The sequence below is a fragment of the Gracilinanus agilis genome, chromosome 6 (assembly GCF_016433145.1).
Source record: "Gracilinanus agilis isolate LMUSP501 chromosome 6, AgileGrace, whole genome shotgun sequence".
In the NCBI taxonomy this organism is placed as follows: Eukaryota; Metazoa; Chordata; class Mammalia; order Didelphimorphia; family Didelphidae; genus Gracilinanus; species Gracilinanus agilis.
The window spans coordinates 257,439,387-257,466,510 of record NC_058135.1 but is presented as its reverse complement, the minus strand read 5'-3'; the positions used below and the strand labels follow the sequence as shown (position 1 = coordinate 257,466,510).

The window sequence follows — 27,124 nt, the reverse complement described above, 5'->3', positions numbered from 1 at the left end:
AGGTGATCGGCTCAGATAAAGAATGTATGTATGGCTGTAGCTGAATGGATTACGGGGTGAAGAGAGGCCATTAGCACATCATTCGATGGATGCCAAGTACATCCCCGACACCGGAGGCCTCTGCTACTGAAGTTGGTTTCTCAATGAAGGAACCCAGAGTATTGCCCGAGGTCAGGATGGTACTTTATTTGATTCGACTTGGGGGGAAATGAATTCCGGACATGTTCAGTAGCTCAGGGGGATGACGTGTCCTTTACAATGAGCTCAAGAGGTCAGATTCCCTTCCAGTAGCAACATTTAAAGCCCAGCATGGTGAGCAGTCTGCAATTTGAGTAAATACCAGCCCTCCTCCCCCTCCCCCCTCAACCCCCTGCTTCCACTGAACGAGATGATTTGGTTAAATTCATATATTTGTTTTCATTGATTTACATTGGACCGTAAGTCAACGGGTTGTCCATTTTCCAAAGTTTCTACAAACACCGGCTGGGAATTTGAAAGTCTGCGCATTCCCATATCCCATTCCGAACAGACATCAATCACAGTTTTATTTTGAGACACCTGGCGGCACTTACTGAACAGCATTGTTGGAGAGAGCTGGAAAGCTCCGTAATAAACAGAGGTTTCCTTGTGAACGTGGATGTACCTATTATTCCACGAGAGAGAGAAAGAGAGAAAGAGATGCTTGGTTCTCAGGCTACTTTCAATGTAGGGCAAAGAAAACAGATTCAAATAACCATCTTTCATTTGTAGAATTCCCCAAAGCTCTTTGCACCAATCCTCTCTCTTTCTCTCTCTCTCTCCTTCTTCTTCTTCTTCTTTTTTTTTTTGTTAGGTCTTCAGTCTAACGCACAATGATTTCTATTCCCCAAATGCCAACACTTTTTCAGATGCTCAACAGGAGCCTTTCAGAATTCGGCAGACACCAATTATGCCTTCACAATCAGTCTCCCATCCCATCTTCTCCGCTTTCGGGCCATTGTACGGTGAACGAGAAACTGAGTTGGGACTATTTACAGGGGCGATCATTTGGTGAGAACCAGAGGTGGAAATTTCACTTGGGTTTGAGCAAGAGTTTGCAATAAAAAGGGCTGAAGTTACTCGATTTGATTTGGTTTTTCCTTCTCCCAAGTTCAGAGATGATTTTTATTTTTTTAAATTTTGCTATTGTTCCGATGAGAAAGAATGCAGTCTGGTGTTCATCCTCAGTGTTTTATCACAGAAATACAGATTAAGCATGCAGAGGTCCTGGTAGTCACGTCTGGATTTTTGTCCTCTCTCCGATTACTCATGAAATATGGCATTGAAGAGCGAAATGCCAAACAGCATCTCTCATGCCTAAGGCTTCTAAGGACATACAATCATACTCCGTGGATTTAAGGTATCAGCATATCAAACACGGTTACCAGGCAAGACATCCTTGACATAGCCAAAGATTTGCTATTCGAGAAGTTGCTCCATGTTTTTAGTAAAAACTCCCGAGTTCAACTTTTCTAGAAGTGGTGGGTCGGACAGAAAAACCGCCTCTTCTCCCAAGTCCCAACGAGTGTGGACCGAAAAACAGACTGGAGATCTGTGTCCTTGTCTCTTCGCAGGTTCCATGGTTCGGAATTCAGTGGCCACAAGAGTGGAGAGCTCCCCAGTGTTAGACCTGGAACTCAAACATGTCCGTTTGTTTTTTGGCCAGTTTGGCGACCTCTTCCCGGATAGCCTTCACCAGGGCTGCTGTGGAAATGTTGGTCAGCGGAGCGTCGGAAGTGTCGTTCTCGGCCAGGCTCTGCTGAGATGCTGCGGTGGAGGCCATGGGGGCCTGCTCCAGACTTGGGTGCAAGTTGGTGGGCTGGCTATACTGTCGGGGGAGTCTCGAGGGGGATGTCTGTTGGTAGCGGGATCGGGGATATGCCTCGATGTAACCTGGGAGGGGAACCTAGAGGAGGAAGTCAGAAAAGAAAGCAGGATAAGACATTACTGTGGTACGCTTTTATACACAGAAAAATCTAAATGAACTCATGCGATCTGGAAATAGGTTGGTTAATTGGTTATTTTAGGTTAAATTTATTTTTTGCTATTTTATATTTATTTTATATATAAATATTTTATATTTAGCTATTTTAGGTAGCAGTTATTTTAGATTAAATTTGCTTGGGGAAGATTTTTAAAATGTAGTCTTTTGTTATATTAAAAATTAGCATGAGGGGGTAGCTAGGTGGCTCAATGGATAGAAAGCTAGTGTCGGAGATGGGAGATCCTGGGTCAAATCTGGCCTCAGACATTCCCAAATTGTGTGACCCTGGAGAAGTCACTTAACCCCACTTGCCCAGACCTTACTGCTCTTTCTGCCTTGGAACCAATACTCAGTACTGATTCTGAGACAGAAAGTAAAGGTTTAAAAAATGAGCATGGATAACTCTGTAATGCCCTTATCTACCATTTAATCCACATTTTGTGAAGCTAAGTTTCAGTTGCCAGTAAGTTACCTGATTTTAACTTATACGATTATTTCCCTCTCCTAAAGACCACCTGACTTCAGGAATGCCACAAAAGTAACCTTTCCTCTCTCGTGTCAGGGTCTCCCATGCTCCCCTCCCCAATTTAGAAACCAGGTGAAGCAATCCCTATAATGCTGTTTTTCACTCTATCCAAATTGTGTATTTATTATTATTACCTTTTATAAACCCTTACCTTCCATTGTGGAATCAATACTGTGTATTGGTTCCAAGGCAGAAGAGTGGTAAGGGCTAGGCAATGGGGGTCAAGTGACTTGCCCAGGGTCACACAGCTAGGAAGTGTCTGAGGCCAGATTGGAACCCAGGACCTCCCATCTCTGAGCCTGGCTCTCAATCCACTGAGACACCCAGCTGTCCCCCAAATTGTGTATTAACAGTGAGAAACCAAGCTTCTGCTAACATGGCTCCTGGGAGCCTTCGATCTCGTTTATTTTGCAACTGCATGCATTGCCTAGATATAATTACTCAGTTTCTTGATGCTGCCATAACACATTGCAAAGTGCATGATGTTGAATTCAAAAGATCCAAGAGATTACAGATTTCCCTGCCTTAGTAAGTATAATGTGGTAAAAGAAATTCAGTTCAATTCAATTAGGCAATAATTTATTAAACATTTAGTGTGTATTAAAACAGTGTGTGAGGGTGGGATAGGGAAGAAAAAAGTTATAACAACTCCAATATCCGTTGATGACTCTGTGAGGTAGGTGGGAAAAGTACTGTTTTAGGATTGGAAAATTGGAAAAACAGGCTCAGAGTAGTTAAATGTCACGTGGTTATGCAGTTGGTAAAAGACAAAGCTGGGGTTTGAACATGGTTTCCAAGCTCCAAGTCTAGTTGTCTTTCATACAGCCACACACTAATGACTTCATGAATTCACTAAACCCTGTGATGTGGGTCGGACATCAGGAGGAGAGAGGGAAGAGTTTCCCTCTCTTCCTTTGTAGTAAATAGCCTGAGACCATGAATGGAGACAAGATATCTGGATGGTCCAGTGCTTTGATTTGAAAAGAGAGTATCTATAGTGGTCCTGAGACTGGGTTTTTTTATTTGTCACAAAACAGCTGAATCTTTAGAAATATCCCACCTCCATGCCTTTGCTCATAGTTCTTACTTCCACATGGAATGCTTTTCCCTTCTAGCTGACACTCAAGATTTTAGGGTAGAGGCTGGATAGGCACTTTGGGGGATATTATGGGTAGGGGCTGAACTAAATGCCCCCTGAGATCCTTCCCAACTCTGAGATTCTGAGCCTTTCTAAGTCAATCATTTCCCAGCCATCCTTCAAGGTCTAACTCAAACTCCTTTCTTCCAAGTAGTATCATTCTCTTCTTGAACTAAAATCACCCTTTGTATTTCTCTAATTACTTTTTTTAATTATACCTTTTACATTATATACATTATGGTATTAGGTGGCATGATGAATAGAGCAGATTCTTGGAATCAGGAAGATCTGGGTTCAAAACCAGCCTCAGACACTTATTAGCTGTCATATTGGCAACTTATTCCACCATGGTCTGCCTCAGTTCCTCTTCTGCTACCTCCTAGGGGTTTTATGAGGATCAAACGAGATAATACAAATCATAAAATGGTATGTGAATGCTAGCTACAATCATTGTTATTTTATATTCTAGCTAAAAAAAGAGTTGAATATATTTCATTGAGGTCTGCTGTGTTTATATCCCAGTCATTGTTAAAAATAATTAAACTCATCTTCTGTCTTAGAATAGATACTTAGCATTAGTTCCAAGGTAGAAGAGTGGTAAGGGCTAGGCAAAAGGAGTTAAGTGACTTGCCCAGGGTCACCCAACTAGGAAGTGTCTGAGATCACATTTGAACTTAGCACCTTCTGTCTTTAGGTTTGGTTCTCTGTTCCTGTCATGATCTCTTCATGTATACTGTAGTCATTGATAACTTGTAGGACAATGATGCCTCTATATAGAAGGCTCCCTGCCATCTCTTTTCATTTTCTTTGTACATAGTCTATATTTGCATACCTGTTATCTTCTCCCTACGGAATGTAAGCTCCTTGAGGGCAGGTTCTGTTCCATTTTTGTTTTCATTATCTCCAGTATTTTCTTTGTTTTGTTTTGTTTTGTTTTCGGGATGGACTGGTGATTTCATGAATATAAGGAACTGCCTCTAGGAGAAAATCCTTCTGCCCAGGTAGATCAACTATTGCAACTCTGAGGCCAGAGAGGTTACTGACTTGCCCAGAGTCATACAGCTGATACATATCAGAAGTGCTGCTTGAACCCAGGTCAAGCTGATTCCTAGTCCAGTTCTCTATCCATTGGACTAGTCTTTCTGTCTCTGTCTCTCTCTGTCTCTTTGTTTCTCTCTCTCTCTTTCTCTCTGTCTCTTTGACTCTATCTCTCTGACTCTCTGTCTCTGCCCCTGTCTCTATCTCTCTGTCTCCCTGTCTCTCTCTCTGTCTCTCTCTTCTCTCTCCCCCTCCCTTCCCTCATAGAATCAATACTCTATATTGATCCAAGATGGAAGAACAGAAGGCAATGGGGGTTAAATGACTTGCCCAGGGTCGCACAGCTAGGAAGTGTCTGAGGCCAAATTTGAACCCAGGACCTCCCATCTTAAGACCTGCATAGTGTCTCTTGCTTGGTACACAGTAGGTATTGCATGCCTGCTGACTCAAACAGAACTGAATGCATCATCTCAGCTAGACTGTAAATTCTGTGAGGACAGAGAAAGTGCTTTATTCTTCTCTGTCTCTCTCAGTGCCCAATACACAGCAGCTGCTCAAAAATAGATGTTGAATTCAACTGAACCAGTTGCTTACTGGCTGCCGTGTAGATCAGGTATTCAGATGATGGACTGAGTGGGTCACCTTTCAGCCAATTGCTTCTGTGTAGACACAACCACAGAGCCTAATAAATCTTCAGTTGTGACCTGGCCTCATTTACTTTTTCTTTCTTTTTTTTTTTAAACAGAGTAGTTTAGTCAGAAAATTAAAAAAATAAACCCTGCTTGCTGTAAGCGGCACTGCTAATAGGCACTGTTCGCTAGGTAATTGGACGTGGTAATTGTGCTCCAGGAAAAGCCTTCTTAAAGTAGGATAATCATCTTCCACTTAATTAAGAACAATGAAAAAGGACACTGGCTCATCTTGGGCTGGAGAAGGCCAAACCCCGAATGGTGCGGTCAGCTAATCAAAAGGGTGAAGCTGAGCCTTTCCGGAGGGTTTGGCTCTTGATACCAAAGTATGTTGCCATCAAAGGAATCTGCACACAGCCATCATGCTGCTGAAGAGCTCTGAGAGCTATGCAGAGAAATAGGATGGCTGGCTATCATTGTTATCAACCAGCCAATCAATGAACATTGGACATCTACTATGGACCAATCACTAGACTAGAACACCAGGGACACAAAAACAGTACACGGTAGCATCTTGACTTAGAGGGAGGGGATTTCTGTTTTGATGGGCAAAGCATTTTAAGGGCAGCTAGATGGTGCAAAGGATGGAGTTCCAGACCTCGAGTCAGGAAGGTCTGAGTGTGGATCTGACCTCAGACATTTGCTAGCTGTGTGACCCTGGGCACGTCACGTAACTCTTTGCCTCAGTTTCCTCATCTGTCAAAGGAGCTGGAGAAGGAAATGGCAAACCACTCTGGTCTCTTTGCCAGGAAAACCCCAAGCAGAGTCATGAAGAATGAGATAAGACTAAAAATGACGGAGACAACAAAGCACTTTGTAAACCTTAAAAGTGCCATAGAAATGCGAGCTATTATTATTGTTAAACAGCAAACTCATGAAGGTTATACTAGAATAGAGAGAAGGGGGAGATGGGGAATCCCTAAGGAAGAAACTTCAATAGCTAGGCAGGGGCTCATGAGGGTCTAAACCAGGGCAGGTACCCCAGGAAGAGAGAACAGGGGACCAATGGTGTGGGGTGGGAATCATGAATCAATCTTGGCAACTGATCAACAACAACAACAACAACAACAACAACAACAACAACAACAACAACAGCTAGCTTTTATATAGGGCTTTCAGATTTGCCAAATGTTTTAGATAACATTTTCACAACTCTTCTCATGATTTCAATGCTATTATTATCCCTATTGAAAAGCTAGGTACTGTAGTGGATAGAGTCAGACCTGGGGTCGGGAAGACCCAAGTCCAAATCTGACCTCAGATACTTATTGGATTCACCTTGTTTGCCTCAGTTTCCTCATCTGTAAAATAGGGATAATAATAGCACCTACCTCTCAGGGTTGTTGGGAGGATCAAATGAGATAAAAATTGGAAAGCACTTAGCACAATGCCTGGCACATTTCCTGTTATTGTCTAGTTGTGTCTGACTTTTCATGACCCCATGGACCAGGTTCTTCCAACCCAAGGGGTTCATCTTTTGACATCATATTTTTTTAGCATTAAAAAATACAAGTCCATGAGATCTTCTTGGCAAATATACCTAAGTGGTTTGCCATTTCCTTCTCCAGTTTTATGTAGGTAGGGGTTAAGTGACTTGCCCAGGGCCACACATCTGGAAAGTGTCTGAGGTCATATTTGAACTCTAGTTTTTCTGACTCTGGGTCCAGTGCTCTATCCACTGCACCACTTAGCTGCCCCTATGTGCCTGGACACATATAAACATTAGGCATTGTTATTACTTATTTTATAGATGAAGCAACAGAGGATAGAAGAGAAATGAAGGAAAATGGAGAATCAAATTGATCCTTAGATGTGCATCATGGGAGAGGGTGAATGGTAGTACCATGGACAGAAACACGGACATCAAGAAGAAGAGGAGAAACAGATTTAGGAGAAAGAGAAGGAATTCCAACTTAGGAGAATGAGGTCAATGAGCAACAGTATCTTCAGCAGGGGCCAGCAGTGATAGGGGAGGAAGGGCTAGTTCCCTTCACCCTTGGGTAAACAACTCCCAGAGTGTATTAGCAGCTTCCCAAACCTTTGATAGGCTTTGTGTCCTATCTCATTGGATTGCTGTATTGGCCTTTGGTCTTAATGTTCATTTCCTCTGGATCACAGGCTTATAGAACTTTAGAGCTAGAAGGGAACTCTATAACCACTGAGTCCAATCCACACAAGAAAACAAATTCCCATTGCAACACATCTAATGTGGTCATCCAGCATTTGCTTAAAGATCTCTAATGAAATGGAATCTACTCCCTTCCAAGTAAGAGTATTCCTCACAGTTCTAGTAGTGAGCATTCTGTGGGAGTCCTGCATTTTCACCACTTTGTTTCTGGTCCTCTTGGACTTTTTTTGGCTGGTTCACTGTTGACCTTCTTGGGACAGATAAACACTATTGTTCCTTCTCTGGCTCAAAGTTGACCTTGGTCCTATGGTGCTGAGCACCCAGATGGCCCAGCAAGAACTCTTGGGACTTGGCATCATGCTATATAATCTAGCCAACAGAATGGGATTGTGGCCTCTGTAAGAGTTATTCAATATCCCCAGCAGTTCAGTGGAAAGAGTCCTGGACAAAAGATTTAGGTTTGAATCTTGGCTGGACAACTCACCAGTTGTATGAACTTGGGCAAATTGCTTAACCTTCCTAAGGCTCAGCCATCATCATGATGGGGAACTATGTCTACCATTAAGATGTCATTTAGTTGTTGTAAAGTTGTTGCAAGCTCTCACCCTCATCAATACCTTTATACATGAAGCCTCTCAAGACCCTCCCATTGCTTGTGCCCCTCTCCCCACTGCATTGCATTGCACTACCTTGTATTTATTTCTTTTATATTTGTAAGGCACTACCCCTTTCTTTTATAATTTTAAGTAATATTTTATTCTTCCCCAATTACATGCAAAAAATAATTTTTAACATTCATTAAAAATATTTTGAGTTCCAAAATCTCTTCCTCTTTCCTATCTACCCTCTCACCTTTACTTGCTCTCACTTCTCCCAACTCCTAGAGATAGTAAGCAATCTGATATAGATTTTACATGTGCAATCATGTAAAACATTTTTTCATGTTAGTCATGCGGAGGAGGAGAAAGAAAAGGAGGAGAAGAAGAGGAAGAGGAAGGGAAAAGGGAAGGAGAGGGGAAAGGGAAAGGGAAGAAGAAAAAGGAGGAAGAAGGAGGAGGAGAAGAGGAAGGGGAAAAGGAGGGAGAAGAGGAAGAGGAAAAGGAAGAAGAAGAAAAAGGAGGAAGAGAAGGAGAAGGAGGAGGAGAAGGAAAAGGAGGAGGAGAAAGAGGAGGAGAAGGAGAAGGAGGAGAAGGAGAGAGAAAGAGGAAGGGGAAGAGGAAAAGGAAAAGGAAAAAGAGGAAAAAGGAGGAAGGGAAGGAGGAGGAGGAAAAAAGGAGAAGGGGAAGAGGAAGAAGAAAAAGGAAGAGGAGAAGGAGAGAGCAAAGGAGGAGAAGGAGGAGGAGAAGAAGGAGGAGAAGGAGAAGGAGAAGGAGAGAGCAAAGGAGGAGAAGGAGGAGGAGAGGAAGGAGAAGAAGGAGGAGAAGGAGAAGGAGAAGGAGGAGAAGGAAAAGATTTCTCAACCTCATTCAATCAATAAACATTTATTAAGTGCCTACTATGTGCCAGGAACTATGCTAAGAGATGGGGATACACAAAGAGGCAAAAGATTAGTTCCTGCCCTCAAAGAACTTACAAGCTAGTGAGAAGAGACAAAAGGCAAACAAGCTATATAAAGGACAAATAGGAAATAATTAACATAAGAGATAGGTCGCATCTCATTAGGAGGTCCTGACTTGAGATATTAAAAAGCCATTATCAGAAGTCATATAGGAATCTAAGGAGTCCTAGACTGAAGACACTGAGTGCAGCCAAGAGAGCAGAGAAGTCAGCAAAGAAGTTGCTTATGCACACAGTGGTCCCCCCTCCATGCTCCATCCTCCTCATAGTCCTCTCCAGGTAAACATGGACAAGAAACTTGACCTACTTACCCAACCATATCAATTTAGGATCTGTTTCTAGTTGCTATGGTCCTGTTGCTAAAGTGAGTGTCCTGAGGATGGGTTGTAGATGGACTGGTTGCCCCTACACAAAGAATCCTATGGATCTGAGAAGCTGACAAGCTGAGCCCAGCAACCAGCTCTGCTGCTGATGTGGGGAGCTGATCTGATTGAAAGAAAACGTTGCTGTTTGGAAGGGCTGATTGGAAGAAAGGAGAATTCTCTGCTATCAATGAAGAACTGGCTGGGGGAAAGATGGCCTTGCTCTCTGGTGTTATCTATAGCCCGAGGAAGAGAAAACTCCTTAAAAGCTTGCCCATATTACCCTTCGCTTTAATCTATAAGTTGAGAGGGGGAAAACTCCCCAAAGATAATAAAGAGCAAGAACTGAGTAGTTTTACTAATCGAAGATTAAAGGGAACCGATTTTCACTGAAAGCACTTAACCAAGAGAGCAGCTCTAGGAAGCTGGACAAATGCAGGTTCAAGGCTGGTGTTAGAGCTGAATATGGCTTAAATAGTGTGAGAAATAATCTGACCCTCACCCTATTTTAGTAGACTCCACCCATCTTAAATCAATCATTTTATCCTCATGACTATCTAGTTTAATGTGATTCCTTTGAGGTGGTGATTAGTTTCTCATTATTAATAGGTAATAATTAATTAATAATTAACCTAGAAGTAACTAGGTTTAGACTATATAGTGGAATAGTAGAAGGCTTTTCTCTCCTGTTAAACTTTAACTTGCCAGCATGGCTTGAAGGCAGCCTCTACCCAGATGTCACAAGCTTCAGTGCTGAGAGCCCATCCACCCTGTAGCACTTCCTCCTCATGACCTTCTCCAGGCAGGCCTGGACAAGAGGCTTGATCTAATTACATAACCATATCCGTTTAGGGCCCCATTTCTAGTTGCTACGGTTCCCAGGGGCCTGTTGCTAAAGCGGGCATCTTTCAAAGAATGTTATTCACCTCCAAAAAAGGGGGGGGGGAAGTTGGAGTCAGAATGCAGATGGAAGCAATCGATTTTTCACTTATATTTGGTTTTGGTTTTATGTGATTATCCTCTTACAAAAATGAACACTATGGAAATATGTTTTGCGTGAAAATACATGAGTATGTAACCCAGACTGGATCACCTGCCAGCAGCTTTGAAAGACTTAGGAACGAGAAGTCATGATGAAATATACCGTCACTGCCTGACAAAGATGTAGGCGATGGACTCAGGATGCAGATACATCTCTAGATCTCTAAGCACACACATATATATCACACACACACACACACACATAAATGCATGGCCAAGGTTGGAATTGGTTTTGCTTGACTATACATGTTTGAAACAGGAAATTAGGTTTTTCTTGCTTTTTCAATGGAGGGGTCAATGGTGGATGGAGGGGATGAAAGGAACTTTTTTGGGGGAAAAATAATTAATTTTTAAGAAGTATATAAGCGCCTTGAAAGAGGGATTGTTTCATTTTTTGTATTTGTATCCTTGGTACCCAGTACAGTATCTGGCACATAGCAGGTACTCAGCAAATGTTTTGTTGGCTGATTGACTAACCATGTTAATAAGTAAACTAGGCTCTTGCTCTCAGAAAAGAAATAACGAAAAACTGGACAACTTTGATGAGGACGTGTGTAAAAGACATAAAGAGTGACAAGTGAGCATGGAACTAATAAAATAAAACAATAGGTTCACAGTAGATAGAATGTCAGGCTTAGAATCAGGAGGACCTGGGTTCAAACCTGGTTTCAGACACCTTCTAGCTTTTGGACTCTGGGTGAGTCACTTTATCCCCTTTGCCTTGGAATTGACACTAAGACAGAAGGCAAGTGTTTCAAAAATAAAATAAAATACACGAGTATAAAACTTGCAGAGAGGACAACAGAAAGATTCATAGCGAATGGAAGATCATTTTGGCCAATTGCCAACAACATCAGAGATCCACTTTATCTGGTGATCTCAACCTCGTAGGAGACCGTTGGAATCGAGGAGGTCAATTTAAAAGCCTCTGAGAGGCAAAATAATGCATGCCCCAAAGCTTCTGGATTTTACCCATTGGGTAGTCCATCTGGTACTCACTCAGTGCCTATTTCATTTTTCTTTAGAAATAAATCTAACAAGCTTGCTTAGAAAGAGGGTATGTAAAGGGATGTACATTGGGAGCCATAATATATAATTGTTGATGCTAGTACCAGCACTTCTACCTTCACCACCACCACCACCACCACCACCACCACCACCACTATGACTTCTGTTGCTCCTCCTCCTCCTCCACCTCTATTACTACCATTACTATTTCTATTACTACTTCTATTATTACTTCTATTACTACTATTCCTCCTCCTCTATTACTACCATTACTACTTCTATTACTACCACTACTACTACTACTACTACTACACTACTACTACTCCTCTATTACTACCATTACTCCTCTATTACTACTATTACCATTACTATTATCTCCCATTTAATGGAGAAGGAAATTGAAGCTCAGAGAGATTAAGTGATTTATTTGCCCAATATCACATGGCAAGGATCAGGAGTCACATCCTTGACATTTCATCCCTTTGCTTTATCTCTGTAAGACTAGCATGTAAGAATAGAAGGAGGATGAAGTTTTGCAGTCGATTAAAGGAAGTTCTTACCGAATCTGCCCACTGCCCCGGTAGCTCATTCTCTCCTGCGTACGACATCCAAGCCTGGTTCCGGTAGGATGACGGCGGTGTGGGGATGAAGTAGCCCGTGAATCCAGGTCTATTTGCAGCTGGAATGGCAAACACAGCTGGAACCGTGCTTCCTGCCACAGAGCAGAGGGATTAGGGGAGGTGGACTGTCTAGATAGAGTATTTCATTTTTCCTCCTATCATAACTTTGCTTTTGGGTACCACCTATTTCTCAGAAACTTACGTTGACTGGCAATTTATCATTAAAAATTATTATAAACTTAATATTCTCAGCTAAGACAAACAGGATGTGGAACAAAATCATAAAATATAAAATATTTAGATTTTTATTAAAAGAAAAGGAAACATATTAATAAAATAAAAAAAGGTAGCATGGTAAGTGGTTGGAGAGTTAGTCTGGGAATTAGGAAGACCTGGATTCAAGTGTTGCCTCTGTTGCTATTGACTGTGTGACCCTGGGTAAATCATTTAACCCCTAAGGATCTTGGACAACTTTCTAAGACAATAGAGTAGGTGCTCATCTGTATGGGTAGCATTCCCTATACTAAAGCAATCTCAGTTCTTATCAGTAAATCCCTTTACAAAATAACAATAACAATTATTTCTCTCTGCCCACTTATGACTTCTTTTTTGCATTTGTACTTTGAAAGTTTTATTGTTATTGTTTGTATTTATTCCTTTTAGATAATCATATGTAAGTTGTTATAGTCCATAGGACCACAGTTTCTGAAGTTCTGAAGAGGGTCTCTGAGCTACCTGTCATCTAGTCTAAACAGCTCATTTGACCGAGCAGGTCCATGAGTCTGAGAAGGGCACTGATTTGTCAATGGTTACATAGCTAATAAGGAAGAATAATAAATAAGTACAAATAAGTAAGCAGAGGCAGAACTTATACCCTCTTTTGATGCCAGACCCAACACTACATCAAACCACTCTTCCTCCGCCTGCCATTTTCTCTCAGCATCCCTTTACATAAATCTTCCCTCGTTGCTTGGTATTCTTCATACTTTGCATCTGGCCAATGGAATCATAAAGAGCTTACTGGAAAGGGACCTTGGAGATGACCTTGTCCAACCTCTTTTTTTTTTTTTTTACCATTGAGGAAATGCTTATGGTTGATGGTCTTCACCATGTTGATACACTCCTATTTACTGAGCCACTCCTCAATGGTTGGACATGCAGATTATTAGAAGTTCTCCTAGATGAATTGAGGACCAGTATTTTTGCCTCAACAGACCCTCTTTCCATCCCGCCATAATAACATCTGTATGATATAGTCTAATGGGGCATGCCATGAGATTAATGGCTCAGGAACTATGGTCAGTTCTGTAACTCTTATAGGGGTCATTCAGGGTAACTAACAAACAATCAGGGTTTTCTCTTAAAATATTATCCTATTCATGTCCTTGATAAGTATTTCTATTGCGGAATGAGTATTGCTCATCAATTTGTATCTGTTTCTTAGAGATTGAATAATGATGATGATGATAGCTAATATTTATGTAGTGCCTACTATGTGCCAGGCACTGTGCTAAGTGCTTTACAATTATTTTCTCATTTTATCCTCAAAACAACCCTGGGAGGCAGGTACTATTATCATTCCCACTTTCCATAGGGGGAAACTGAGGCACACAGAGATTTTTTTTTTTAGTGACTTGTCCATGGTCACAATAGCTAATAAGAGGCTGAGACTGAATTTGAACTCAGGTCTTCCACACTCCAGGTGCAGGGCACTATCACTGTGCCACCTCGCTGTTCTAAATTTGGTGGTTAGGTTTTTATTTATATATTGTAGTCTAACACTTAGAATCGAAGTGCCTTGAGGGTAGGGCCTATTTTTGTATCTCTATTGTGTGGTACCCAGCCAGTGCTTACTAAGTGTTTGTTATTTGTTTTATTATTAGATACATATAACACTGGGGGTCCCCAGGATGGGGAGGGGAACAAGCACTTATTAAGCACCTACTATTTGTCAGGATCTGTGCTAAGTATTTTACAAATATTATTACAAATAATATTATATTATCCAACACTTAATGTCTGGCGCTTAGTAGGTGCTAATAAATATTTACTAATAGATTATCTTATTTAATGGACCAGCATGACTTGGTAGAGATGGGCTGGTTGTGATCTGTATGGCCAAAAGAAGCATCCGTATTGACAAGATCTCAGATCACAGATCATAAAGAGTTCATACAAAGAATTTTTTCCTTAATCCATGCCTTTAAAGAAAAAGCTGCTTAAAAATAAAAAAAAAAACCTCTCATCTTCTATCTTAGAATCAATACGGAGTATCAGTTTGAAGGCAGATGAGCAGTAAGGGCTATGAAGCTGAGGCTAAATGACTTGTCCAGGGTCACACAGTTAAGAAGAATCTGAGGCCACATTTGAACCCAGTATTTCTCACCTCCTGGGCTGGCTCTCTATCACTGAGTCAACTAGCTGCCCCTGCTTCTTAGTCTCCATACATTCTTTTTATTAGTCAAACCTCTCAGATTTGCCCCCAGTAATTTCTTTTATTATTAATTCAATAGATACATTTTCTCTCCTCTTCTCAACTGAGATAAATATATTATTTATTTCTTTTCTCCGTCCAAGGAAGTTTAAGCTAAAGCTTCATGAGCATTAGAGAAAGGATTTGAACACAGGTCAGGGTTTGAATTTTTCAAAATTTCATTCATTTTTTTCAATTATGGATCCAATTAAAGTGAGTAAAACACTTTGGGTAAGATAGGGATTGAAATATGTTTGGGGCATACTCTTTTTTTTTAAACCCTTAACTTCTGTGTATTGTCTCATTGGTAGAAGAGTGGTAAGGGTGGGCACTGGGGGTCAAGTGACTTGCCCAGGGTCACACAGCTAGGAAGTGTCTGAGGCCGGATTTGAACCTAGGACCTCCCATCTCTAGGCCTGGCTCTCAATCCCCTGAGCTATCCAGTTGCCCATTGGAGCATACTCTTTTTTTTTTTTTTAAGAAAAAATTTTTTTTAAATTTTCTAAGAGCTCTTGGAGCATAGGATTCAAAGCTGGAAGACTTTGGGACATGATGCAGTGGAAAGAGTCCTGGGTAACTGGATTTAGTTGGGAAAAGATCATGTGGAGATCATCTCATCCTCTACTGTGGAAGCCTGGAGTTCAGACAGATCACAGAGGCAATAAAGAACAATAATTGAGCCCAAGTCTCCTGACTCTGTGGAATAGAAGAAATGGCAGCTGATTTACAATTCTCTTAACCGGGGCTCAAATCCTGCCTCTGCCAGTTACTCTCCTGGGGACACCACGTCTCCCTTTTGGTTCTGTTTCGTCATCCATTGTGCTGGGATCTAGCTCCTAATCTCTTGACGTTGTTCATCGGAGTCCTTGAATTCTTCTCTCTCCTCAGTTCACCTTCTTTTCCCATCATAAATCTTGGGGAAGGATCATTGGCTTAAAGTCGGGACATACTCTTAACCAATTAACCTCTTCTGAGTAATGTTGCCGTTTAAAAATGAGATTATATGTTCTGGAGTTTAACAAAGGACTAACTCTTATATAGTCTATGCCCTTTTCCTAGTTTTTTCCTATTCAGATCTAGTGGCGTCTTTTTAAATATTTTGTCCAGCACTAGGTGTTCTGAGAATGACTGGTTTGTGAACTACTTTGAAATCTGGCAGGGCCATCGATTGAAACAGCCCAATTCTTCTTGCTGATATTCTTCTTTTTTTTTTTTAAATCTTTTTTTTTTTTAACCCTTGTACTTCGGTGTATTGTCTCATAGGTGGAAGAGTGGTAAGGGTGGGCAATGGGGGTCAAGTGACCTGCCCAGGGTCACACAGCTGGGAAGTGGCTGAGGCCGAGTTTGAACCTAGAACCTCCCGTCTCTAGGCCTGACTCTCACTCCACTGAGCTACCCAGCTGCCCCCCCTGCTGATATTCTTGCCCACATAGTTCCATTTTAAATTGAAATTTAAATGAGTAATTTTAAGAATTAGGCTTATTGGTGCCTTTTGCTTTTATATCAGAGTTATTCCAGGACTGAATATCCCTTCATACTATAGATAAATTTTAAAACTATATATATGTACATATATATGAACACATAGCCAAAACTACATATATGATGTATGTGTGTATATGTAAATAAAGAAATAACTAAATAACTCGGTCTCTCTGTCTCTGTGTGTGTGTCTCTGTCTCTCTCTGTCTCTTTCTGTCTCTGTCTCTCTACACACACACACACACACACATAAACTTTGTAAACTTCCAAAAGGCCACTTGGTGGCTCATCCCTTGGTTCCTCTGTAGCAGACGTCCAGTCGGCTCACCCACAAAGAGAAGAAAAGACAAATCTTTAAAAGCTGGGATTTAATTAGCTTTAAATTATACTAATTGCTACTATTCTGTCTTCTGTGTTTTAATGATTTTTTCCCCAATTGCCTAATTTAGCAGTCTGTACACAGTAGGTGCTCAATAAACATTGTTATCTGTGACTGTGGCCTTTTTATTTTTATTTTGTGTGTGTGTGTGTGTGTGTGTGTGTGTGTGCTATTTTGCAAGTCTAGTATATGAGGAGAACCCTTTCTCCGAAAAGGGACATTTTTAAAAATTTTTATTTTGAATATTTTTCCATAGTTCCATGTTTCATGTTCTTTCCCTCTCCCCCAAGTCCCCCAAGTCCCCCAAGTCCCCCCCAGCCAACGCATAATTCCACTGGGTTTTACATGTATCATTGATCAAGACCTAATTCCATGTTATTGATAGTTGGACTAGAGTTATCGTTTAATGTCTACATCCCTAATAACATCCCCATTAGCCCATGTGTTCATGCAGTTGTTTTTCTTCTGTGTTTCTCCTCCGAAAAGGGACATTTTTAAAGAGCCTGGGGCTTAGAACCAGAAGTTCTGGGTTCAAATCTCAGCGTAACATTTACTATCTGGGTGAGTCACTGAACTTCCTTGGGTCTTGGTTTCCTTAAAGTAAAATGAGGGGATGGGAATAGGTAACTTGTGATGTCTTTTCCAATTCTCCATCTATTCTCCTCTAGCTCATTTTTATCGATGAGAAAACGGAGGCAAACTGTGACTAGGAGGTATGTGAATCCAGATTTGAATCCAGGACCTCCCATCTCCAGGTCTGGCTCTCTATCCACTGAGCCACCCAGCTGCCTCCTGTTGATTGATTTTATAAGGTTCATGGTCGTCTTCAAACTTAAAAAAGCATGTGAGCTGGTTTGGAGTAGCTTTCGACATTTGTCCTCCTGGTTGTGATCCCTGGAATTGTTCTGGGGCTCAGAAAGGGCTCTGCTCTGTGTCTCAGGGCAGGCATTATGAGAGGAGGGGGAGATGCCAGGGGGGAGCGGGTAATGATGTGGCAGAGCTAAGCCCATCCCCCTGAGCCAGCGGTGGCTCTACCTGGGCACTGTCCCCTTGATGGGGCAAGAGCGCATCTCTCGGTTTTCTCACCTGAGTAATTTAAAGGAGACTGGTCCAACGGCGTGACAGAGACTGGACCTCTGGAGACCTGGGCAAAGGGGGTGCCATCATGCAGTTGGGCCTGCTCAGGGCCGCTGGACTCGGACATTCTCGTCTTGCTGCCAATGTCAGAAGTGGACCTGGGGGGAGGCAAACTGGGTGTTAATTGGGTTTCCAAGGGAACGGCTGCCGGCCGGTCTCCAAGGGGCTCAGCCACAGGATGGCAGCCTTAGCACGGGAAAGGTGGATGAAGGGTTGCCAAGTCTGGGGCGGGTGGGAGGTGGGACTCAGGTTCAAAGAAATAGCCCAAGAATCCCCTTCTTTCAGCTCCCTGGCCTCTCTCCCTGATGGGATGGGGTTGGGTTACACTTTTTGAGCACTTTGTCCCCGGAGCTCCCAAGCAGCTCACAATGGTTGAATTTACAAAATAAAATAAAAGAGATCTTGTGTTTTCCAGCACAGCTCTGGGGGTATAACCTTACAGTCAGAGCCTTCGAACTAAGGCTGAGCCCCAGGGCTGGGCGATTTCGAGATATTCCAGTTCAATTCTCCCCTCCGGCTGCCTCGGGGTGTCTTGCCAGTTGCCACCAAATTCAATTTTCTCATAAGAAAATACACAAAGCAATTAGTGGCCTGGATTAACGGGAGATGCTTGACATAGGTGCCGATGACATCACTGGCAGCCAATGAGCGAGTGTTCTAAGCCTCCCTCCTTTCTCCTCCCTATACATCTACTACCTTGTACAATAGAGCAGTGTGATGCTGGGAGGACAAGAGCCTGAGCTGGGATTACCCAGGACCTCGCATGGTACCCCGGGGGGCACCGGGCTGAGATCCAGCAGGCTCCCTGCACCTGTGAAGGAAGATAATGGCCCTGAAGCCTTGGCGGGGGGGAGGCTGCTGGGCTGCATGAGGACTGCCGCTGAGAAATGAGGAAATGCAGCCTGGACGCTGGGAGGGATGCTTTTAGAAGCCGCCGCAGAGCCTGGCGGCACTCACATTTCCCAGCCCATTTAACATGTCACCCTTCCACTTAGAGCTCATAAAGCCCCGACTGCTCCAGGAGGAGGATGCTGGTGGGGGGCTTAAGGGAAGCTTCTACAGTACCTCAATGACTGTCACTGGCTTCATCCCCACTTGACATTCATTTGTTGCCTTTTATAGTCTTTGAATATATGCTTTATACTATACAGTGGTTCCCAAACTTTTTTTGGCCTACCGCCCCCTTTCCAGAAAAAATATTACTTAGTGCCCCCTGTCACATACTATCACCGCCCCCTTACAGTTATTCGCCACCCCCAAATGCCCCTGTGGCCATCACGGCTCTCCTGGATCGCTGCAGCACCCACCAGGGGGCAGTGGCGCCCACTTTGGGAATCACTGCTTTATAGCCTTACAAATCAAGGCAGGAAGGGGATATAGTTGGTGGCAGAAACCCTCATGCCCATGGAGTTTTGCTCCTTCCTTGCCCTCAGTAGAAGAGTATATTGTCTAAAAATGAAGAAGGGACTGGGAAGGAGAACAAATGTCAAACCACAGTGTCTGGAGAAACACCGCAGAAGCCCCTGGGTGGCCATGTATCAAGATGATGCCTATTACTTTCCAGGTCAAATATACAACCTTCCATTTGACTTTTTTTAAACCCTTACTTTCTGTCTCAGGGTTTAGGCAACTGAAGTTCACACAACTAGGAAGTGTCTGAAGCCAGATTTGAATCCAGATTCAGACCTGATGCCCTAACCACTGTGCTATCTAGCTTTCCCCTTCTGTTTGATTAAAAAAAATCTTACCAAAAGGGAAAAATACAGTCTCTGTCCTCAAGAAGCTTACTATCTAATGGAGGAAGACAGCACATAAAAGGAAGCTGAAGTGCTTGTGTGTGTGTATTTGCTTTTTTTTTAAACTCCCACCTTCCATCTAGAGTCAACACTGTGTATTGGTTCCAAGGCAGAAGAGTGGGAAGGGCTGGGCAATGGGGGTCAAGTGACTTGCCCAGGGTCACACAGCTAGGAAGTGTCTGAGGCCAGATTTGGTGTATTTATTTGTAAGTAAAAGGAGTCCTCTCAGCACAGGATCATGACATTCCATGGAGATGAAACCAAACTGAGTTGCTTATTAAAAAAAATGTGGAGTTACCTGGGAAGTTTTGAAAGTGCTAAGGCTTGGTTGCTCTCAGATTCAGTTTTTTCCCCCAGTTATATATATATATATAGTCCTCTGAAACCAGACAACATGCTTTTGTGGATGGTCTCACATTTGAATCTCAGAAAAAACAAAGTTAGGACACAAGGAAGACACAACACCTTCTCCCTCTCCCACCCCTCCAACTTGTCTGAAAAGACTCAGACTCTGGTACCATCAGTGCTGACCTCCTGTTCCATCTCTTTCTCCTTCTTATCTTCCTTTTCTTCTATTTTCATATGCTAGCATTTTTGTTAAAGGCATCTGAAATTTTCCCTATGCCCTTTGTTTTCACTTTCTGTTGGAACTCGTCGAGCCCTTTGGACACATTGTTAGGGTTTCCAAAGTGCCCTCTGACAAAACCCATCAGAAAACGGGTTAGATCAACTCTCATTTCTTTGTTAGATGACTGGTCAAAGCACACAGCACCTTGTTGCTACTGCCTGTATGAATCCAATGAACCCCAGAGATGGATAGATTCTCCCTGAAGAGCAAAATAGAAATGAAAAATGGTAAATTACCGCCTGAGAGAAGCAACAGCCACAGGACCAGTCCGAGGAGGAACAGGAGGTGGAGGAGACCCCATGACCATCTCAGGAAGCTGAGAGAACCTGTAGGCCTGAATGAACGAGACAAGCAAATGATGTCCCCCCAAAACAAAGAAACAAAAACCCCAACAATAACCCAACACTCCAGAGCATCAAGAAAACAAGAAGCCAACGTCAATCCATCAACCTCAAAAAGTCAATGTGCATATCGGCATATTTTATGGCATATATGGTATATTATATAATATGTCATGTAATAATAGATGGTAGATGAAAATGACTCTAAATCTTAGCTCTTCCACTTACCACCTGTGTGACCTTGGGCAAGTTTCCCAGATCAACCTGGAACTCAGTTTCCTCATGTGGAAAATGAACCAGATGGCTTCCAAGGCCTCATCTTGCTTAAATCTATGGTCTTATAAACTTGACCTCAACTTACCTTTTGAGCCTTATCATTGATCATGGCATTCCCTTTCGCACATTTTAGTCCAGCCAAACTGACTTTCTTGCCATTTCTGAAGGAAGGAATTTACAGGAACATGCAAGCAATGGGAAAACGCAGAAAACCAAGCAGAGGAGCTTTGGAATGTTCATGGGGGAGAATTCTGGGAGCAACGGAATCCAGGGGAGACCGCTGAAACCCTGTGGGGCTTTTGAGTTCGAACTCTGGTGGGAGACAGCTCTGGACCAGTTCTCCTGATCCAAACAGCAATTTCCTATCCAAAGTGACTCCTAAGAAGAGACTTGTTAAATCCTGTTCCTGTCCTGAATACCTGGAAATCTCTTCCTGTGTCAACTCTAAGGGGAAGCAGTTTTCCTGAAGGGCTTGCCCAGAGGGGAGACTGACAGAACCAGCAGGAGTTCTAACAACCTGATCTGCTAACAGCCTACAGATCTGATCCATTGATTTAGCCTAAGGTTAGTTATTGATAGGCAACAAGATCAGTTAAGATTTTCCCAGGATGCTCCAGCTGAGGCCGAGGGCTGAACTTTGTCACTCCTTTTGGGATGTTAGCCAGGGCGCCTACATCCTCTTTCCTGATCTACCCTCACCACCCCATTAAATAAAGCTTTCAACTTATAGGAAAGCAGCCAGATTGAGTCACTGAAGAAGGATAGAGACTGGTGGGTGGAGGTCTATTCCTTGGAGTGAGAACTTTCTCAGACTCAGGTTAAGCCAAACTCCCGAGTCGCCCGATACTGCGCTCTCTCTGGCAGCTTTCTGTTCAGAGGAGTCCACTAAAGGAGGGCTCGGGCAAAGCAAAACTTCCGAGTTAACAGTTTGTTTTTTCTCCTGAGGTGTTCTCCATCCTGACACAGACTGCTGCATCATCTTGCCCACCATTCTACTCTGGATAGAGATGGGCGGTAGCCATTTGCTCTCTGCTTAGGGGGGAAATACCCTGACAGGCCATTCAACAACAACAACAACAACTACTCAGAAGTTTTCCCTCCCTTTTTATTTTTATTTTTTTAAACCCTCACCTTCCATCTTGGAGTCAATACTGTGTATTGGCTCCAAGGCAGAAGAGTGGTAAGGGTAGGCAATGGGGGTTAAGTGACTTGCCCAGGGTCATACAGCTAGGAAGTGTCTGAGACCAGATTTGAACCGAGGTCCTCCTATCTCTAGGCATGGCTCTTCATCCATTGAACCACTGCTGCCCCCATAGATTTCTAAATGTAGATGTTGCCCCCTGTGGGCAGAGTTCATTTCATTCATGTCTTTCTATCCCCAATTTCACACCAAATACATATTTGCTCATTAAACGCTTGTTGATTGGTCTTAAATGGAAACCGAGCTGACAGGACCTGGATTTGGACAGCTAGTCTTTCTCTTAGCCTACACTGGCTGCAGAGGTTTTTCTCTCTTATTGGAGGTTTTTACAACTAGCAGGAGAAGGTGGGACAGGAAAAGGAAGCATAATAAAAACACTAATATAATTAATGAGTCAAACCAATGTAACATGTAGAGAGAAAGCCAAGAGATGCTACCTGAGGGCTCAAGGCAGCTCAACCTCCGAAACCAGTCCTGGGCTTTCCCTTGTTAACGTGGCTGCCTAGAGCCTCCAAGGAGGCATTTTTTATCCCTAGGAAGGGACAAGGCTTCTTTCCCAGAGCAAAGCAACTGCAAAAGGGTCTGATCGAGGAGTAAGCTTTAAGCTTCATTTCTTCCTGGTCCTTCGGACTTTTAGGGGACACTTCCCTCACTCTGTCCAGGAGGGTAAGGGCAGGAGAATGGGAGTACAAGAGATCATGAGGGAGACAAATGACAAGAAGAGAAGATGGGGGGATCACGGGGTGTAGGCAAAGGATAATAGGTGTGAGTGTGCCACTGATACCTTCATGGTGTAAGGAGAAAGAACATAAAAGATCATTGGTGGACTCTCTTCTTATGAACTCTCTGGAGGACACACAGAATGGGCACATGGATGGGTTGCGACCAATACCAATGGAGAAGAGCATATATCCTAACAGATGACATCACAGAAGAATAATTCCTAAACATGAGCATTATCTAAAAGTACTCAGTGAAGTACTCAAGGGATCATGGGCTTCCTACCATTGGATGTTTCCAAGCAGGACGACCAAGGATGCTCTTCAGCTAGAACTTCTTTTTTCCTTTTTAAACCTTTACCTTCTGACTTAGAAATGATACTTAGAAGGAGTTCCAAGGCAATGGAGCTGTAAGGGCTAGGCGATTGGGATTAAGTGACTTGCCCAGGGTCACACAGCTAGGAAGTGTCTGAGACCAGATTTGTACCCAGGACTGAATCACTGAATCACCAAGCTGCTCCTCAGATAGAATTTGTACTACATGGTTCCATTTATGTTTTCCCTTTATTCCCCTGCCACCTTTTTACTTGCCAGTCTGCCAACAACAGGACTATAAAGACTGCCTCTGCTTCTTTGATGAGGAGATGATCCTCTTGGGGGTCAGAAGGAGATTTGAATTCATCCTATCTATCAATTGATACACATTTATTGAGCATCTTTTATGTGCCAGGTACTGGGCTAAGCTCTGGGGATTCAAAAAGAGGTAAAAGATAGTTCCTTTCCTAAAGGAGCTTAAAATGGAATTACTATATATATATATATGTGTGTGTGTATATATATATAATATAAGCTATATATAGGATAAATAGGAAATAATTAATAATGGGAAGGTGCTAAAACTCAGAGGGGTTAGGTTAGGCTTCTTGGAGAAGATGTAATTTTAAGTTGGTCCTAAATCTAGAATTTATGATAGACTTTCTTTTTCTTTCTTTCTTTCTTTCTTTCTTTCTTTCTTTCTTTCTTTCTTTCTTTCTTTCTTTCTTTCTTTCTTTCTTTCTTTCTTTCTTTCTTTTTTTTTAAACCCTTACCTTCCATCTTGGAGCCAATACTGTTGGCTCCAAGGCAGAAGAGCAGTAAGGGCTAGGCAATGGGGGTCAAGTGACTTGCCCAGGGTCACACAGCTAGGAAGTGTCTGAGATCAGACTTGAACCTAGGACCTCCCATCTCTAGGCCTGGCTCTAAATCCACTGAGCTACCCAGCTGCCCCCAACAGACTTTCTTGTTGGAGATCAATAGCATTCCTGCTCCCTGAGTGAGATCATAGGTCAGCTGAAAAAAGAAGGACTTAGTTCAGTACTGAATCATTAGAATATTAATAGCACTTTAGCATTTGAAATGCACTTCATAAATATCATCACATTTCATCTTCAGCAGCCTTGAGAGGGAGGTGCAATTACTGTCCCCATTTTACAGATGAGGAAACTGAGGCAGAGGGTGGTGAAGGGGCTTGCATAGTGTCAAGAGACTAGTATAGTATCTGAGAGGCCAGATTTGAACTTGGATCTTCCAGATTCCATGTGTCACCTAGCTGCTACTACAAACTATATCTCTTTCCAGATACAGGAAACTTTGCATGCCTTCTCCTTTGAAGTGCTGAAGACGGAATCTAAAGTCAGAGGAAGAGTTTCCCAGCCAGAGGGCTTTGGCCTCGCTTAAGAGCAACACCTGGTATTGCCAACTGGCACCACAAGGAGCCACAGGTGGAGCTCCGGGTATCCACAAGTTGGTGCCCAGGATGAGCCATTACAGGACTCAATGCCTAATCACTATTGAGTGCATCAAAGTATCTCAAGGATCACGTCGCAATAAAACTTTCTTTCTTTAATTTTGGCAACTCTGTGACTGCAAGGTGGGGTTGGTTTCAAAGAGGAGATAAATTCAGGGAGCTTGGCAACTGTCTCAAGATCACACAGCATGGAAGTGGAAGAACTTGGGCTCTGAAGTCCTCTCAAGTCCACATCCAGGTGAAGGTTTGCACTTATGCTGGAAAAGAACCTTTGTTCTATTCATTTCTTAAACAAATTCTATAAAAAAGGAGGATATTTTGGGAGGTTTCTAAGGACAAAGAAAATGCAAAAAGCACTAGACTGGTTGTTGTAGTCTCTGACCCAGATCTCAGACACAGGAATACACGTAGCAATTCTCCCTAATATACAGGAACTGGGGCCTTTCTACTCCAGGATCCTGATATAAGAATTAATACAGTGTATGAAAAAATAAATTCTCATACTCCCCTATTAGAATGTGAGCCCCTTGAGAGCAGGGATCATGTTTTGACTTTCTTTGATCGCTTAGCTATTAACATAGTTACTGGCACATTAATAAATGCTTGCTGGCTAACAGATTTCCTTAGATTTTTGGGGTGATGGCTATCAATGTGATGAATAAGAAGTTCCCACGAGGGAACCTGGGTTTTTCCTGTTCTTAGACCTTCTGACACAAGTATGATAATTTCTTAGCTAATTGGAAATATTCAATTTTCTTCCATTATAAATGCTTGAGGCCAGGGGTTTGTGTTTTCTTTTTCTCCTTATCCCTTATTATGCTTAGCCAGGGTTGTGCATGTAGTAATGTTTCAACAAGTCTTCGCTGAATGAATATATTCCTTAATTTTATAAATAGAGGTTAATTATTCCCCTCTTAGCTGGAAGGGACCGTAGAGGCCATTTAGTCCATCTTTTTCACTTTATAGATATGGAAACTGAGGTCCATAGAGCATAAATAATGTGCCCAATGTAGGATGGGTAGTTAATAGCAGAGGCAGGATTTCAGTTCAAGTTTCTGCAGCCATATATGATATTCACTTCATTTTCTTTCCTGGGCTAAAGGAAGCGAACAACGTCTATCTGGCCACTGAGTCTATGAATATCTGTACTTTAGGCAACAATATTTGAGCTAAGAAGAAGCAGCTGATGGTTCTGTGTTTAATGACTGTCCTATAGGGATTCACTGGATGTGATGAAGACTGTGAACTCCTCTTGTGTACTAGAGGATCTCCACCTTCTAAACAGTTTTTCTGGGCAAACAGCAAGGACTCTGAGGTCAGAAGGCAACTTTTTCTTCATGCTCAAACCCAATGCTTCAGCAAAACTCTTGACATAAATGTTTGAGAGGTATAGAGTATGGGGCTAAATAGGAATTTTGTGGTTGTTCGGTTATGCCCAACTTTTTGTGATCCCATTTAGGATTGTTTTTTGGGGCAGAGATACTGGAGTGGTTTGCTATTTCCTTCTCCAACTCATTTTACAGATGAGGAAACTAAGACAAGCAGGGTAAATTGACTTGTCCAGGGTCACATAGCTAGGAAGTATCTGAGGGCAGTTTTGAATTCAGGTCTTCCTGACTCCAGGCCTGGCACTCTGTCCGCTGTGACACCTAACTTCCCCAAACAGCAATAGAAGAGGGCAAAACTTGGTGTGCATGACAGAGGCGAGGGGATGACCAGTGTCAGCTCTCTGGTGTGCTCTTGACCCTAAGCCTTGCTGGTAAAAACAGGGTGGCATAGAGAGAGTGGATCATTAGGCCAGGTCACTCTCGTGCTTTCTTCTACCCCACCAACATCCATATTATATTACTAGCACAGTATCTAGCACATAGTAGGTGGTTAATGTTTGTTGACTGATTGGCTGTATTCTGATGAAATCAGGTTGAAATAAATAAATATCAAGATCAGCCTTGAAGGGAGGATAAAGGAAAGACACACACACACACACACACATACACACACACACACACATATAGTAAAGTGTAGCCTAAAGGATACCTGTGTAGAAAAGAGGGAGGGCTTTGAAATGAAAGAGGAAGAAAGGGAAGCTGGAGTTAATACAATATAGGTCTGATTTCTCTCCTTTAGAATCCATGACTTCTTTTGAAGCTCAGTTCAAGTCCCACTCCATACAGGAAGCCCTCTAGCTGCTAGAGATGCCCTCCCCATTATATATTTATTTATATGTGTATCTATTCCCCAGGTCAAATGTAAGCTCCCTGAGAGCAGGGACTTTTTTTTTTTTTAAGGGATGGTGGTAGTGAAGTTGGTGTAACTCAAATGCTTATCACAGTACCTGGCACATGTACCTTGTATCCCTCCCCATATAAATAAATAAACACACACACACACACATATGGCCCCCATATCCATGGAGCATATGTTCCAAGACCTACCATGGATGGTTGAAACTGTAGACATAAGCAAATCCCTGCTGGCCCTCATAAAGATGTTCTCTTTTTCCATCCCTGCCCTTCAGCTCATGTACTGGGTAACCTCCCATGCCCCCACAAAAAGAAACCCTAAAAAAAAGGGAGAGTGGAAGCAGAAGAGACTACTGTAGTCTGCTGGTGCTTTGAGTTGATCTGCAGTTAACTGAAACCTCAGAAAGCAAAATCTCAAATAAGGGGTCCTACTGTGATGTGTGTGTGTGTGTGTGTGTGTGTGAGAGAGAGAGAGAGAGAGAGAGAGAGAGAGAGAGAGAGAGAGAGAGAGACAGAGAGAGAGAGAGACAGAGAGAGAGAGAGACAGAGAGAGA

The 27,124-nt window shown here is 42.5% G+C and overlaps 1 protein-coding gene across 1 annotated transcript in view; it reads right to left on the bottom strand.

The window, feature by feature from the left end:
- Positions 1-1,642: 1,642 nt before the first annotated feature.
- Positions 1,643-27,124, bottom strand: part of KIAA1549L (KIAA1549 like) — a 190,311-nt gene continuing 164,829 nt past the window's right edge. The window contains exons 15-18 of the mRNA XM_044681845.1: positions 20,241-20,338; positions 17,530-17,678; positions 12,050-12,201; positions 1,643-1,924 (exon numbers count right to left, since the gene is read on the bottom strand). Of these exons, the coding sequence (XP_044537780.1) occupies positions 1,643-1,924; positions 12,050-12,201; positions 17,530-17,678; positions 20,241-20,338 (681 nt within the window). The remainder of the gene's footprint in view (positions 1,925-12,049; positions 12,202-17,529; positions 17,679-20,240; positions 20,339-27,124) is intronic.